Genomic DNA, 16825 nt, shown 5'->3' on the forward strand with positions numbered 1-16825 from the left:
TTAAACTTGAAAATAATACAAATAGACAATGTTGAGCCAATAAATAATAACTAAATATTACAAGATTCTTCTTCTTTCTGCTCCTTTAGTTGGCTACAAACATTTGAAATTTGTTTTTGTTCAATGAATGAAATAAACATATACTATAAATAGAAAGAGAAACAATGATCAGAGCAAATTATGTACCAGGTACATCGATGTAGTGTTATTTTCACTTTCACAGACCTCGTCCATGCCTGTGTACACGTGACGTGACCCCGCCTCTCACCCGTGAGTCCACGCTGCCTCACAAAGGCTCAGCACGGATGGGGGGGGGGAAACGGTACCGGTTGACTCTTTATCGGCTCAATAGAGCGTTTAAAACCGGTATTAACGACACCTCATCGCCGTCCGTTCTCCAGTTTCAAAATAAAAACAAACGTAGCGTGCTCTCTGTCGCTTTCTTCACCTTTCAGACCGGAGCGGGATCTCCTCGAGCTGTTTGTCTCTCCGCCAATCAGAGGCGACGTGTTTCGTCCTTGGCCAATCAGAGGCGAGCGGTGAGCGAAGCCACGCCCTCTGTTCCCTGCCTGTACTCGGGAGCTGGAACATTTTGTTTATGAAGCCAAATTAGTTGTCGCAGCTGGACAGACCCGTAGCACGTCACCGACTCTCTCATCGGGAACAGCTCAAAAGATTTAGACTGCTGACAGGCTGGCGCTTTACCTCTCCGAACAATACGCAGGTCGACGCCAGGACGTCAAACTTTATTAGTTTAGAGCTAAAGTAATGACAGAGAAACACGTCCTTCCTTCATGCTTACTTTCGACAAAGAAGAAGTTATGGATATTTGCAACGGGAAGAAGAGGAGAAAGGTAAGCGGCGGTGTGCGGGGCTGCAGGAGGAGTACCGCGGTCGCGAGGATGAAGCGGGAGGCTTGCAAAGTCCTCCGCTCCCTCACGGTGGAGGACAACAACCGCGCGGAGGAGCCCATGGAGGACGAAGAGGACGACGACTGCAGCTTCTCCATCAGCTTCCTGCGGAGCGACCTCCTGCTCGAGCCCGCCGTGGTGGTGGCGCCCCGGTACAGCCTGCTCCGGGAGGTCGGTCGGGGCAGCTACGGCGTGGTGTACGAAGCCATAGCCCGGAAAACAGGGGCCAGGGTGGCGGTGAAGAGGCTCCAGTGCGACGCCCCGGAAAACGTGGAGCTGGCTCTGGCCGAGTTCTGGGCCCTGACGAGCCTGGAGAACCGGCACCAGAACGTGGTCCAGCTGGAGGAGTGCGTCCTGCAGAGGAACGGCCTGGCCCAGAAGATGAGCCACGGCAACAAGAGGTCCAAACAATACCTGCGGCTGGTGGAGACGTCGCTCAAAGGTAAACAGCCTGCTGCTGCTTTGTTTACCAACCAGTTATTAGCTGCACAGTAACACCAGTCCCTATAACGATTACACAACATAATGCACTAAAGGAAGCTACTGAAACTTCTCAATCTTGACTCCTGAAGCATGTCAATAAAAGACTTTATAAGCAGTTTTTGATATTTCCATTTTAATCACTCAATATGTAGCCTAAAAGGGCTTTTATTAGGGACTATTTGTCTCATATTTTGATCAAATCCCATTAAAGTCACTCACAGAATCGTTAAAGATCCTTTCAGCTCATGTTAACTTGGTCAATGAGTTTGTAACTGGTGGTCACAAGTGTAAACACAGTTGTGGTCAAGGATTACAAGTTAAATTTATTAACAGAAACAACAAACTTTTAGTTATTGCATTGATTTCCAATCATATTACAGTTGTATGTCATATCAAGATTATGTACATTAGGACTGGAATGAGAGGTGTTTGGTGTTTTTTTGCTCTGTATAACTTAATAATGTAGGAATAATGTGTAAAATAAAAAAGTTTGTGTAATAGCAGACATAAACTACAAGGATGTGTATGTAAATTGTGGCTAATTCTCTCAAATGTAATGAATTATCATGACTAAGAGTTGTATGTTCCCCGTCTGTCAGTGGCTGCTCTATAGGTTACCTATAGTAGGCACAGAGCGTACACTGTGTTGCCCTCAGCTCATGAGAGAACACAGTGTACTACTTGGAAACATGTTAACCCATTGCATGTTGACTGAAATCTCACACACTTAACAATGACCTTAAAGTCCAGTGTGACATATTTCCATGAAATATTGCAACTAAATAACTTGTGACTGCTACATTTTTAGTCACTTTTCTTTGTATGATTGTTGTTATGAATCCAGTTTGACCTACTTATCACTTCCTTTGTTATTGCTTACTTGGCCTCAGAGATTATTGACAGTAATGGTTCAATACATCTTAAAAGTAAAAGTGAGAATTACTGTAAAACAAAGCTCTTTCAACCTGCCACCCTGCTCTGTTAAAAAACAACCATGGCAATACTTGTGTCAGTGTTCAGGTTTTAGCCTCTTTTCTTTTAATAGCCTGGCTGTTATGTAAGTGTCACCATTCAGGCTTTTGAAATGAAATATTAATCTTGAGCTGACATCTACTGCAGCAATCAAATGCTACGGTTTGTCGGGTTTGGAAAAACAGTGGATGATTTGTTTTGATGAAGGGTCACCTGACTTTTGTCTTAGTTTGTTTTGGTATTTAAACAACCAGAGACTTGGTGTGATGCTAAATCAAACACTGATTGACTGAATGAAGTGATGCGTACAGACACGCATCAGGCAAATTCAAAGAAATGGAAGTGCATAAAAATAGAACACTACCGGTAAGTTTACGTTAAAAAAGCATTTAAAAATAAACGAAAAATTTAAATAAATAAAAAAAACATTTAAATAAGCAGTGTCAAGATGACAAAAAAATCGAGTAAGAACCCTTTAAAAGAAGTGCTGTAGTGACTGAGAAGACATCAAGATAAGCAGAGCCAGATAACAAGCTCTAGTGTTTATCTGAGCCTGATAAATCAACCGAGGTGATAAATCAACAGATGTATGCACAGATACAATATGTGCTGATAAACATCAACACATATCAACCAGTACACATGTTTGAGTTCATCCGTAAACAGCTGTTTGTCAGTGCCAGTGAGCTCCCTATGAAAACGTGCGTTTACTTAACAGAACAAATATAAACCTCGATCTGCCTCCACTAACCGATAGCGGCGAAGCTCGTGTGCGGCTGGTGAAAAGCAGAAGTAGAAGGAAGGTTTGGGGTTTTAAACCTCACACGTGAACCTCACACATTTTTTTTTTTTTTTTTTTGAAGTGGCAGTGGCTGCGCTGAGTGAATCTGATCACCATACTGTCTATTGCGTGCAGTTACAGACCACAGAGCACGGTGTCGCTTCCTGAGGAGTCAAACATAAAGCCTTTTTAAGTCGTCCCAGAACAGACTGTCAAAACTTCCCCTGTTTCTGAAAAGTCGCTGACAAATAAAGAGCACGTGGTCACGAGCTGCAGCGCGTCGTAGCTCAGACAGGGAACAATATGAAAACCTAAAGTTTTGCTGTACTTTAGCATTTTTCATTAATGAGTCAATGTTGTTTTGAAGTTGTTATATTGTACACCTCCTGTATGCAACACGAATGTACTGTAGAAATCTGATTCTGCTGTGTTAAGATTATCTGCATTGATCTGATCAGAAGTGGACACATGTCATGTGACAGGGACAATCTCTCTGTGTTCTGCTGTCAGCAATCTGCCTGGGATTAAATCTCATCTCTTTGCTCTAGATGGATATGAACACTTAAAAAAATAAACAGTTGCCAGTTTGTGTGTGTGAGAGGAAGAGTGAAGCTGGGGTGGAGGAGGGAAGCCGTCGCTCTGCTCACAGATCTGCAGTGAAAAAAAGTCTCAACGACAGTTATGTCTGTCAGAGATAACGTGACAACAACCTAAATTTCTCTTCCTTTTTATGCCACTATGTTGTTTTGATGTGCGAAAATAACACGCGTTCTGCTATTTTGGCCCTCGGCCCAACCCATAGTTTGAATCAGTTGCCGGATATGAATCAGATCACATAAGCTCAACTGTCTCTGCTAACAGCTACCACTCAGACGGTGCTGTCTTGTTTTCATTTGAGCTTTTTTTATGATAGAGATAGATAGATAGATAGATAGATAGATAGATAGATAGATAGATAGATAGATAGATAGATAGATAGATAGATAGATAGATAGATAGATGGATAAGTCTTTATTGTCACAGTACAACTAAATTGAAATGCAGTGAGGCCTTTGAGGGATTCTGGACAAACCTTGTCATTGTTTTTGGTTAATGTCCAATAAAGTTGCATTTTCACAAAGGATCTTTTTCCAGTATTTAACACTTGAAATACATCTCTTTATAAAAAATGTAATGAATTTGTTGATTTATGATTGGATGACTGTCCCAGTTTGAATGTGACTAATCAGCTGATATCTGTCCCTCTGCTGCAGGAGAGCGGATCCTGGGTTACCCAGAGGAGCCCTGCTACCTCTGGTTCGTCATGGAGTTTTGTGAGAGCGGCGACCTCAACCAGTACATCCTGTCCCGCCGGCCCGACCCCCAGACCAACAAAAGCTTCATGCGGCAGTTGACGAGCGCGGTAGCTTTCCTGCACAAGAACAACATTGTCCATCGGGACCTGAAGCCGGACAACATCCTCATCTCGCAGAAATCCGGTTCTCCTGTTCTCAAAGTCGCCGACTTCGGCCTCAGTAAAGTTTGCGCGGGCTTGAACTCTAAGAACAGCGAGGAACACCCCGCGGCGACAGTGGGCGGCAAAGGCAGCAACCAGAACAACATCGTCAACATCAACAAGTTCTGGCTGTCGTCGGCCTGCGGCTCGGACTTCTACATGGCCCCCGAGGTGTGGGAGGGCCACTACACGGCCAAGGCCGACATCTTCGCCCTGGGCATCATCATCTGGGCCATGATCGAGCGGATCACTTTCATCGACGCGGAGTCCAAGCGCGAGCTGCTGGGCACCTACATACGGCAGGGCACGGAGATCGTACCCGTTGGGGAGGCTCTGCTGGAGAACCCCAAGATGGTTCTCCACATCCCCCAGAAGGCCAGGAGCTCCATGTCTGAGGGGGTGAAGAAACTCCTCCAGGACATGCTCGCAGTCAACCCTCAGGACCGACCAGATGCCTTCCAGTTGGAGGTGCGGATGGACCAAGTCACGTGCGCGGCGTGACAGACCCACCTTTCCAAAAACCTCTCCTTTTTTTTACCCTAACCAGTCAAAGAAGGGACCTCTTTCCTTCCCAGGTGAGCTCTACCTCTTTGATAACTTTACTTTCAGTTTCACAACTTTCCCACACTGCTCTCTTTAATTTGGTTACAGCAGAAGAAGTTGCATGTTTGTTTTTTTAGCCCGTCCGAACTAAATTATATAACAGATAATTTTACCGATCTACCTCAAACCAGAGAGGAGGAGCAGTCGGTGTAGCCGCTGCAGTGATTAGAGGGAATTAAACCTGCAGACACACGACTCACCACCACTGGCCTTTGATAACTCTGCTCTGGGCTGAACGCTTCCTTTCAGCTGACACAGTTAGCTTCTCTTGTCCTGGTCACCTGCCTGGGACGTCCCTCATTCACCCGCTACCCCTCCCCAGTGTGAAGTCACTGGTTGTTGTTGTTTTTTAATGTGTGTTTTAGAACAAGCCTTCCCCCTCTGTTCTACATTACAATCGAGAGAGAAACTGTTTCATTACCTCCAGCAGATCAACTCAGAACACAAAAGCGTCTCAGCAGGAGGTGAAGCTGAGGCTGAGGCTTTATTATTAGACTCCAGGTCCATTTTAATAGAAACAAACAAACAAACAATCAAACACACATAAAATAAAGTAAAAGACAGTCACCAGTGTTTCCACAGGGGCGGCACGGTGGCACAGTGGTTAGCACTGTTGCCTCACAGCAAGAAGGTCCTGGGTTCGAATCCCGGGCCGCCCAGGTCCTTTCTGTGTGGAGTTTGCATGTTCTCCCCGTGTCTGCGTGGGTTTCCTCCGGGTGCTCCGGTTTCCCCCACCACTAAAAACATGCCAGCTAGGTTGATCCTCCAGTCAGTGCCCCTGACCAAGGCACTGGCTCATAATCTGGAGTTGGTCCCCGGGCGCTGCACCGCGGCTGCCCACTGCTCCTCAGGGATGGGTTAAATGCAGAGAAAGAATTTCACTGTACTAGCTGTATATGTGACCAATAAAGTACCTTTACCTTTACCTTTACATAGCTGACTGGTATCTCACAGTACTGGGACCGGGATTATGACAGCATTATGTGAACCGTTCAGTCGGCAAAAAAATTTGCACATGCGAATTACAGAACAACTCACTTGTACTGCACCACCTTGGTTTTCTAAGCAAAATACACTTTGCCTTCCAAAACTCCTTGTAGTCCCTTTAAGGTTTGGTGTTCTTCTCCTTAGTGACCTTACTGACCTTTAAGAAAACTGCTGAGAAATAATAAATCTCCCGGTCAGGGAACCTGACCAGACGTCAAGATGACATGCTGACCTCGTACCTTCACCTCGTACCGATCACTCCCCTAAGCTTGACCCCTGTGATTTCTGCCAAAGCTTCCCACGTCACCATCAGAGAATCAGGATTAACCAGGGTGAAAGTGTCCAGTGCAGAGAGCTGACGTCAAAGAAACCAACCTGAGCTACATACGGTTAACAAGACGAGGGATGAGCGGGCACTGTCACGGCAGGATTCTTGCTTAAAGTGAATTCACAAATACAAAAGTGTACGTGAGGGAGAAGGAAGGTAATAGGAGGTATGCTGAGGCCTCGGAGGATGGGGAGAGGGGGCGGTGGCGTATGAGCACAGCTACATGTGCAGCAGGGAGGACGACTTTTAGATTGGTACACTGTGGGCCTGAGGGCAAACAGCCTGGCTTTGATTAAACACACACAGGCAGAGGGTGTGTGTGTGCGAGAGAGCGAGAGAGAGAAATAGGCAGAAAAGAAGGAGTTATTAGACGAGTCCTCTAAAGTTTTGGGGCGTTAACCTGCATGTGCACAGGTGGTGTCGTGTATATAATGCATACTGACACCTGACTGTCAGTTACATCTTTGAGGTCACTTCCTCCTGTGATGTTCATATCTCTGACAGTGAACGCAGCGCCTGGAATCTTCTGAGAGCTACATCACTACCTGTTTGCTCTCCCAGTCATTTGCATGTTTTCCTGCTGCACAAAACCTCTTCCCTCCCCTCCCCTCTTTGATCAGGACGAGAGAAGTAGTCACCAGTCACATGTTACGCACTTTGACAGCTCACAAACATGGCAGCTAACCATAACTGTGCCTACACCTTCCTCTCTGCCAGGATTTTCCACATAATCTATTTTCTCTTTTTGTGCTTCTCGCTGCATTAAACCAGGACAGAGAGCTGACGATAAAAACCTCCTCCAAACTTATTTTTTCACTGAAGTCACGTTTGATCAAGCGAGTTCCTGCGAGATCTCGTCTCTGAGGTTTAGCCACTGTGAAATTGTTGCTACAAACAGCAGGTGTCTGGTCTTTTGTGTGCATGTTTGTCGGATTATGATGTTAAAAATCCGTTGATTGTCCTTAATGTCTGTTTCCCACGTTTTTATAATTGGTTAGGAAGATTGTGTTGTGTGTAACCTTAGTGTGATTAATTATTCTACTTAATTCTTTTTAGGATGACCAAGTAATCAAAAATATTACATATTGTATTTTGGAAAATGCTCAGAAATAATCAGCTGACATTTTATACTGGGAAACATCCTCTCAAGAATCATGACTCAGCCAAACTGATTATACAGTAGCCTATGACATTCAAAATCTCCGACCCCTCCCCCCAAAACCCCCCAAAACAAACATGCACACTTGGGGGGAAATAACTTAGTGCTGCAGTGACAGTGAAAGAAAACTCTCTTTAAGATGTTAATCATGTCCGTTTGCTATTTAGAGCAGAAACTCCTTGTAGCACATCAATCAGCCACCGAGTGGATGCTCAGTGACCCAAACCACGCGTCTGTTTGTTTGAACTTGAACCCTCCATTGACCACGACTAATCCCAGCGTTTGTTTGACAATTAGCCGTCCCATCCTGCGTGCATCTTCTGTTAGCCCGTCATTGTAAGCCCCCGCCCAGAGACCCCGCCCCATCCCTCTATGACGTAACTCGCGTTGGCCTCGTTCTCTTGCAGCATGATGGTATAGCATGTTACGCAACAGGCCCACAGCACAGCACTGCACTGGTTCAATGGGAAAACCTGTCATCTGTCGGAGAGGGGGATTAGAAGCTGGAGACATGGATAGGGTGGGTGGGCCGGGGATGGGAGGGGGGCAGTTGTTTCTGCTGCATGTGTGTATTTATGTCCAGAGCTGTTGAAGTGAGGGCAGCTGACGACAACGACACAGATATAGGACACAGAAAACTGGAGGGATGTATCTGGGTAATGTGGTAGATCTGGTTCAGTCAGTGTGGGGGAGGTTTGATTCACTGCTGATTAATCCACCATTGATAAATGAATGGGGGGTTTGTGAGGTGCTTGTCTATAAACATTGCACAAAAAGCAAACATCAGCCAAAGTGTCTCTTTGTTGTGAACATCTTCACACTTAACAGTTTACAGTTTGTGAACCAGTAAATACTGTGTTTACCATAGGGATAGGTATCGTTATGTTTTGGATGGTGCTACTATTAATATCAGTCCCACTTATTGATGTGGTACTTAAAAGGGATAGTTCAGTTTTTTGAGTGGGTGGTGGGTTAGTTCCGACCATTTGATTCATTGTAATTTTTTACTTTATATCGTACTGTTGAACTGGTGTATTATTTTGAGACGGGACTTCTCGTAGGTGGCGAAAATACGCTGATTAATTGTCCCCCATTCACAACAGTTTACTGCCCTTGTCTCAGTGCAGCGTGGTATTTCTCAGTGGGGGAGAGCAGAGACCTTTCTACTGCAGATATTATACTTAATGGCCATTTGTACCTCATACAACCCCACTTAAAAAAAACTAAACTATCCCTTTAATGCTACTCTCATCTGTACTTTTTGCCATTTTATAACTGCTTCTTTTTTTTTTTAAACCTAATCAACATCACTTGATGGAAATATAAAACAAATGTAACAGTCTGCCTGAAGTCTGCACATGCCTGAATCCTTTTCAGCCATTATGAGTGGCTTGAAACTGAGACTGAATTTCAAAACTGAATTTAATTATAGTTGATTTTCATCATTTTCTCATGTTTGTATAATGTCGTTAACTGGTTTGAGGGTTTAAGGCTGCAACACATGGAGCAACCACGATGAACTATGAGCTTGAAGGTTGAAAACAGCACTATTTTTTTTACGTCCATATGTCTGTAAGACTTTCTTTAGATATTGGTAGAGATGAGAGATCACATGTGTTTCTGCTCTAACATGTCATTATAAAGCCAGTAAGAGCAGAGTGTGTGGAGAGAGAGAAGATGTGTTAGAGGACTGTGTGTGTTGCATTGACAAACATGCAACTGAAGAATATCCTTTGTGTTTGCCCTCGTTGTAGAGATGCACCGTGCCTATCACCTTGCAACTGTTACAGTTGGGGTTAACAGGTTTTAACAGTTGTATCATGAGCTGTTGAACTTGTAATTAGAACTGAAAATCTGCCTAGATACAGTGGATAGACCACAGAGGTCATTGTGTTGGAGCCTTTGACGGTCCGACAAAGACTGTTGCGTATCGACCACATCCTAAGGAAAAGGCAACGGCCTGGCTGTGCCGCTGTGACTTCAGATGCAGCTCCTGAGTTTGGACTCAGCTTTGGTCACTTCCTCCCTGACTGCTCTGTTAGTTCGATCGTGCAGCTTTAGAAGAGTCCGGGTTGTTCCACACCGCTCTGCTCTTGGGACCCTGATGTTCAGCAGGAATGTTTTTGACACGATCCCGTCTCTGAGCCCTGCAGGCAGTTCCTTCCTGCTCATGGTTTTTTTTGCTCTAATCTGCACTGTCAGCTTGGGGGACCACATATAAACAGGTATGTGTCATTCCACATCATGTCGAATCAGCTGACTCTGACACATGTGGATGCCAAACAAGGTTTTGAGAAGTGCGGGAACCTCGGCTAACCTTCACGTGCCTTGGTAGAACGTATCGCATCCTGTCTGAATACTCATGCCAGTGTCCTGTTTCACATTTGACTCTTTGAAATTGGCAGAAAATGGGATGCATTCATGTTCCCCTCAGCCCTGAGAACATTGGACTGTGTTTGGGCAAATACCAAATATCTAACGACTTGGATCAGGATTGTTGTGTTGTCACATCACATCATAACCACAGCGCAGTGATACGGAGCCGTCGCCCCGCCCATCGATCACACCCATCCTCCCCGTGCATACCCGCTCCCTCCCCTCCCCTCCCCTCCTCTGCTGGACAATGAGTGTGCCACTCTTGGTTCAGGGCTTATGGAGGCTTGAGTCGGGAACATTTTGTCCTCTCTCTGGCTGCGGGCCGTGCGTCGCCTCAGCCTAAACCAGGCCACAGCGCTCTAAGCCGCGGCCCCTCCTCACGTCACCAATCTCCTCTTCAGGAATCCTTTTTTGATTTCATCGACAGCCTGATCAGGCTTTTGACAAGTCGAGGCATTTTCAGGGTGTTGTCCTTGCACCTTTAATGTCTCCTAATGAGTGCACTGATGCTTTCAGGCACGCTTTTCTCTGTACACGTCTTCCAGAGCAGTGTAGGGTTCGAAATAAAGACAGTGGGTTTTGAGGGAATACTGGTCCTGCTCCTATAAAGGAAACGGGGATGTTTGGACAGCAGTTTGGAGTCAGGGTACGGTATGTTCTGCATCGCCCCGGTCAGTGGGGGGTGTTATGGAGGGGCCGAGAAATGCCAGAGGGAGGCTACCTTTATGAGATTTGGGTAGTGGGTGTGATGAGCGCATTGGCGTTCTTATGCAACATGGTTGTAAAAGTGTGCATTCAGTGGCTGTGGTGGTTGTAAATATTTCCTGAGGGCCCTCAGGGCTCAGAGCGAGAACCACATAAACGAGTTCCTTCACAAACGACTCGGGGGGGGGAAACACCTCTTTATGTTCTAGTGTTTATTCAAAGGTTTGAAAACCAGAGAGTAGGAGGAAAAGTCAAAGTTCTTTCATCTGACCCCCTTTGTGTTTTTGTTTTTTTTATGCCGTTTGAACATGAAAATCTACAGTTAGTGCTTCACCTTCCAGCACCTCCCTGCAGTCCTGGACATCCTGCGATCCCACAGTGCTCTGTCATAACATGGATCCACATTTCTTCCACTCCACCGTCCCCATTCATGGTGACTGTGTTGGATCTAATGGGTCATAAGCTCTTTACACCGTGCTAATCTCAACACAGTCTGCACAGCAGCTATCGCAGCCTGGCAGCTCACTGCAGGTGCTGTACGTGGTGCGGCCTCTTGGCGGGTTCTCTTTGGTTTCACCGTCGTGTCGTCGCAGAGTCAACGGCTGGTTGTGTTTGAGTGACTCTAATAAAGCTGACAGGGTTTTTCTCTGACCAATAAATAATGGATGCAGAGGCGTGGTCAGCAGCTGTTGCAGGGAGTACAGATTTGGATTTTCTGTTATCCACTGTGTGAAATTCACAATGGCACAAACCTTGAAGCCTCGTTTTGGAAAACCTTAGCCATGGATGTCCTTATTTCAGATGATTGATTTCAAAACTTCATGGAAGTTCTGAAGGTAGATGAACTCACTCTGCTGAGCTCAGTTAAACTATTTGCCTGCACAGAAATTTGAGCAGCCATGGCTAAGGAGGTAGAGCAGGTTCGATCTCCAGCTCCTCCCGTCCTCAAAGTGTCCACGGGCAAGATACTGAAACTACTGAAGGTACAAATCATTTGAAAGAAACAGACTGTACATAATCTCTTCATGCAGCAACTTACTGGCGAGGCAGCCTGGTGGTAAACAAGAAGGTACACACCCAGTCCTTTTGTAACCACCCCTAAAAAAACCCAGGATGACTGAATAACTGACAGTTATGTCACTGCAGCTTTTTCTTCTGTCAGCTGCTATTGTCTATTGTCGTTTCCTCATTTTCCCCCCATCTGGCTTTAATAATTTGGCAGTACAGCCAACATTTATTTATAGGAGTTAAGTTGCGGTGACACTCAGCTCTACAACACACGGTGATTACTCTCTCTTCACGACACATCTCCTTTAATGGCAGCTCTGGTTTATTAGAAAGCACAAGTACCTGTCTGACTGACCGTTGTTTGTTGTGCCACACACTGCCCTTTGTCCACCCCACTGTATTCTCTGGAGGCGCTTTGTCGTACACCTCAACTTACATGAACAGTTCTCATGAATGCCAACTGTGTGGAATGTGTTGCTTTGCATGCCGCGCAGCCACAAAACCTCCCCGAGCTCGTAAAGAGCCAAAGCTCCCCTTCTCCAACTCGTAATCACAGAGAGCTGCCGCAGTGTCCCGGCCTCACAGTAAACCAGCCCCCATCACTTCCACACCAATACCAGTCTCTGCTGGTTTTTAACGAGTCAGTCTGCTCGGAGTTATGCAACAACAAAAGGCTGGCAGGCCGGCCGAGGAGGCAGCAGGCCCCAGTTAGTCCAGGATTTACTGGGCTTTGACCTTCCCCTGCTTCTCTATACTGTGCTTATTTATGTAGCAGAAAAATGATATGCTGGCTGCAGCGAGGGGGTGGGGAAGGGGTTTAAGGATTCAGATGTCAATATGTTGTAGCATGTTTGTTTAAACAGGGTCGAACTCTGACTGTCTCCGTGTGTTTATAGTGTTAATATCCACCAGAATATATATCCAACATAGACGTGGACTCTGGAGAAAGGGACTGTGCCATACTGAGCATAGGGAGCGGAAAGCGTTGTGTTAATCACGATTAATCACAAATTAATCACATTTTTTATCTGTTCAAAAATGTTTCGTGGGAAAATGTCTTTCAATGGACAAATATGCTTCTCTACGCAAATGTAACTTTTTTATACATTGACCAAAAACAATGACACAGATTCCAGAAAGACTCAAAGGCCTGCATGAAAAAATACACTCCAACAATAACACGACGGTGCCATCTGAGTGGTAGCTGCCAGCAGAGATAGTTCAGCTTGTGACTGTAGAATCATCTCCAAGAACTGATTCACACTTGTGGATCGAGCCAAAGATAACAATAACAAAACATGTGCATCAAAAAATTGTGGTCTTAAAAACACTTTCTGTTGGATGGATTAAATAAATCACTGAAAAATTGTAAAATACATGAGTCTTTTTGTAGGACATGGCTGGGGACTGGAGCTCATGTCCCTCACAGTCTGTGAGTCTCTTGAGGACCGTACCCAAACAAAGCAGCCGTCTGATCGTCCCACAGAGGAAAAAAAAAGAAGCCATAACGTGTTTCTTCTGACTCAGAGCCCATTGTGGCCACTGATGTCAACGCTTTCTCTGTTTTCAACCAAGTACAACACAGTGAGAGTGCAGAGTTGTGTAACCTTTCCATGGCAGGGCGAGCAGGCAGGTATGAGAGGCACGCTCATAAACTGAGCGCCTCGGGTCACAGGGTTCAGAGAGTTCACACACCAGGTATAGACGACGTTTAGAGCCGCTGCCGTTAAAACATGAGACAGCAAACATGCCGGACAGTCAGAGCCGCCGCACTGATCCCAGAGCAGCAGGAGCTGTCAACAGCACCGGGGCTGGCGGCCAGCAGCAGCATCCTTCTGCTCCGCTCAGAGCGCAGGTGGACAGAGTGTAACAGTCCTGCACTGGTGTTATTGTCACCTGACGGGATCCTGTTGCCTGACCTCGCTTCATATTTTTTAGAGCTAGTATCTGCTTTTGTTTGTTTTTTTTGCCTGAGGCCACATTTTCCCCCTGTAGATCCTCTTTGTGTGTGGTAAACTGCACAGTACATGTTCCTCAACAGTGACATAAGCACTTTGCACATCTCCATTCGGCACATCATCTCTAACATGCGTGCTTCCCACTAAGCTGACCCACTTGTGTTCGCACCATGTGCTGTGAGGTTATGCAACCTATGCAATGCAACAAAAAAAAAAAAGAGGAACAAGCTGCTGCAGGCCGGAGCTGTGGCGTGTGAGCCGCCGGGCTATTAGTGGAGCACAGCACAGCGCTGGGCTAAACCTGGACACATCTACAGGCGGGAAACGCACTCAGGTGTCAGGCTGTGTTGTCAGGTGGATGGAGAAACACTGTGACACAGCCACTGACTTTGCTGTTGTCCGATTTTTTTCCTGATTGTTTTTATTTTTATTTAATTTATCTTTATTTATTTTCACCATAGAAATCAAGGACAAAAACAGAAATGAAACTAGAATAGTAAGTGCGGTTCCCTGAAAAATACACAAAGATTCAAAAACAATAGATTTTTCCCATGGCTACGCTACATTTTTACCTTAAAGGGACAACGAGGAGTTTTGGAAAAGCGAAGCGTTTTCACACTACATTTATGAGCCTCCGCGCGCACCGTACATTTCTTTGACCGGGCGCAAGACGGACTCATGTTTTCATTCATCAATAATTAAAGTCAGAGGTTCAAAGAGGTTCACATACCACCGTAGTTCCGACCATAAACGGCGATGCGGCTGCGTTATTCTCATGATTCGCAACGAAGGAAACGCTGGTCGGCTCGACCAGCACTTCCGCCACCACTAATAATAACAAAATAACGATAGAGACAGAACGATATATTTATCGAAAATGGGCCCATTAACAAGTGTGTGTAGCGGAGATTCATCCACATTAACGTGAGACTTTTTTTTATAACCGAATAGAAACTCCTCGTTGTCCCTTTAATTAAAAAGCTCCAGAGTAATTGTGATAATGACTTGTGACTTGTTACAGTGAATATGGAGGCTCTCTGCCTTCCACCTGGCATCTCACGGCTGAAAACCAAAACCAACCAAAACCAAATCAGTGTAGTAGCTACTTGGCCGCCGCCCCGGTGTCCCAGCTCTCGTCTCTGCAGCACCGCTACATAAACACGCTCCGTAATCTTTGTTTATGATAGTTAAAACTACACAAATATACACGTCGTAACATCTTATATGTTATATAACGTTATCCACCGCTCTATGGATTGATTTTTCGCCGGCTTCGTTAAAAACAAATGCACATGGCCAAGAGGAGGGTTAGCAAAACAGAGGAAAAGGGCAGACTTGCATAGTTCCTCTTTAAGTTGCAGAAACGAGCCCAAAATGTGTTTGTTTTTTTAATCAGCTGTAACAATGAAATCCTGTTGTTTATCAAGTCGTTTTCTCATTGGCTGACCTGTTTGTGCTTTGTGTCTCCGCAGCTCTGTTTACGACATGGACGTGGACTCCAGTGGAAAAAAAAAGGGACTCTGACAAACTGAACTGTGAAGACTCCACAGTCATAATGCATGATGAGCGGGAAGCGATGATTCCAAAAGTCTGTATGCAAATCAGACTGCAGCAGTTTACCTCCTAGTTACAATCAGCAGCCCCCCTTTTCTATCTCCCCTGACAACAACCCCTCGATGCCCCGCCTTTGCTTAAACACTGAAGCAATCAAAGCTATCAACCCCCCACTCCCCCACCCCACACACTCCTCAGCGTTGGTAGCTGATGATCAGAAGTGAACATCCTCGTGCCTTCAACATGATTCACACCAAGTGCGATTTGGATGGATTTGGACAGACCTCATGGGTGCCATGCAGGTGTCTGTCTGCAGAAATGCTTTCAGTGATGTCACACTCTAAAACTTTTTTTTTTTTTTTTTTACTTCCAGGCTGCCGTAGCGTCACATTAGCTTCCTCTTCCCCTCTTGTACCCAGAAGCTACGGTGCAATCATGATGCTGAGTATCCAAACGTTGTTTAAAAAAACAAAAGGTTTACAGGGATGTTTCACAGATCTTTTGCCACACGGGCACAACAAATGTGAATATTGATGGTTATTATTGTGATGTTTTTCTGAAGGTGAACTGTGTAACTCTCACCTTCAGAAGTAGCAGGTCTGTAACAACTCCACTCTGAACTGTGCAACTGTTACCAAAATGATGTCCAGCAGGAAACTGGGACTGGGTTTTTTTTTAGTGGGCACCAGTTTGTCGTTGGATCCAAAGAGCATGTGTTGGACAAATAGTGTATATCTCTATGTCATCACTGCAAAGATTAGTATTAACATGTGTGCTATCTGACGTACTAACTAACTTTGTACTGAATGGTTTTTACACTGGGGTTGAGTGTGTCGGCGTCACACTGGGCACCGTTGGCTTTTTGGGGGCCTGTGGTTGTTGTGATGATGTGAATAACAGGGTGTAAACAGGCTGACACCTGAGCAGTATTGAGCCATCTGACTGTGGCCAAATCTGATTCAAGGACTCTCACAGGAAATTTGAAGATTTACCATCTGGAAATAATCCCCAGGAGCAGCCACGGGTTACCCATCCTCACTGACCCCCCCCCCTTCCTCCTCTTCTCCCTCCTCCTCTTTACTGAAGTGCTTCAGACTCTTTGCAGTGGCATGTAGCTGTAGCGCACACGCTCTGGCCGGTGCTCCGTCATAGCTGCTGTCTGTGCTGTGTGAGCAGAGCTAGATGAACAAAATATGTGAAGACGGTACTGTACTGTAGATGGTTTACATGTCCCACACTCAGAGAGATTGTAGCTTTCACCCTCCAGCACAGACCAGAGGAATGACCAGCACCTGCCTGTGGTTTCACAGCACTGTGCAGCATTCAGGTTGCGTTCAATGACTTGGCAGTAGATGTCGATTTCAGTCTCGAAAAACATCCCGCTCTCTCTCTCTCTCGTCTTATTTTCTGATACTTTGCTTGAGTGGGAAAATACTTTTTTATCTGAACCGCCCTCCGACTGACTTTTACTTAACGTCAGGTAACGTAGAGCTGTTTCCTTTACA

At 45.5% G+C, this 16825-nt stretch overlaps 1 protein-coding gene across 1 annotated transcript; it reads left to right on the forward strand.

Moving 5' to 3' along the window:
- Nucleotides 1-623: 623 nt before the first annotated feature.
- Nucleotides 624-16364, forward strand: stk35 (serine/threonine kinase 35). Its single transcript, XM_083975870.1, has 3 exons — nt 624-1353; nt 4401-5217; nt 15239-16364. Exons 1-2 carry the CDS (start codon nt 795-797, stop codon nt 5141-5143), a joined length of 1302 nt encoding a protein of 433 aa, XP_083831996.1. The 5' UTR covers nt 624-794; the 3' UTR covers nt 5144-5217; nt 15239-16364.
- Nucleotides 16365-16825: the final 461 nt, after the last annotated feature.

This window comes from Trachurus trachurus (assembly GCF_905171665.1).
Source record: "Trachurus trachurus genome assembly, chromosome: 7".
NCBI classification, from domain to species: domain Eukaryota; kingdom Metazoa; phylum Chordata; class Actinopteri; order Carangiformes; family Carangidae; genus Trachurus; species Trachurus trachurus.

Coding starts and splice junctions, on each gene's coding strand:
- stk35 (XM_083975870.1), top strand. CDS start 795: ATGCTTACTTTCGACAAAGAAGAAGTTATGGATATTTGCAACGGGAAG. Junction 1,354..4,400: donor GGTGGAGACGTCGCTCAAAG/GTAAACAGCCTG, acceptor CCTCTGCTGCAG/GAGAGCGGATCCTGGGTTAC.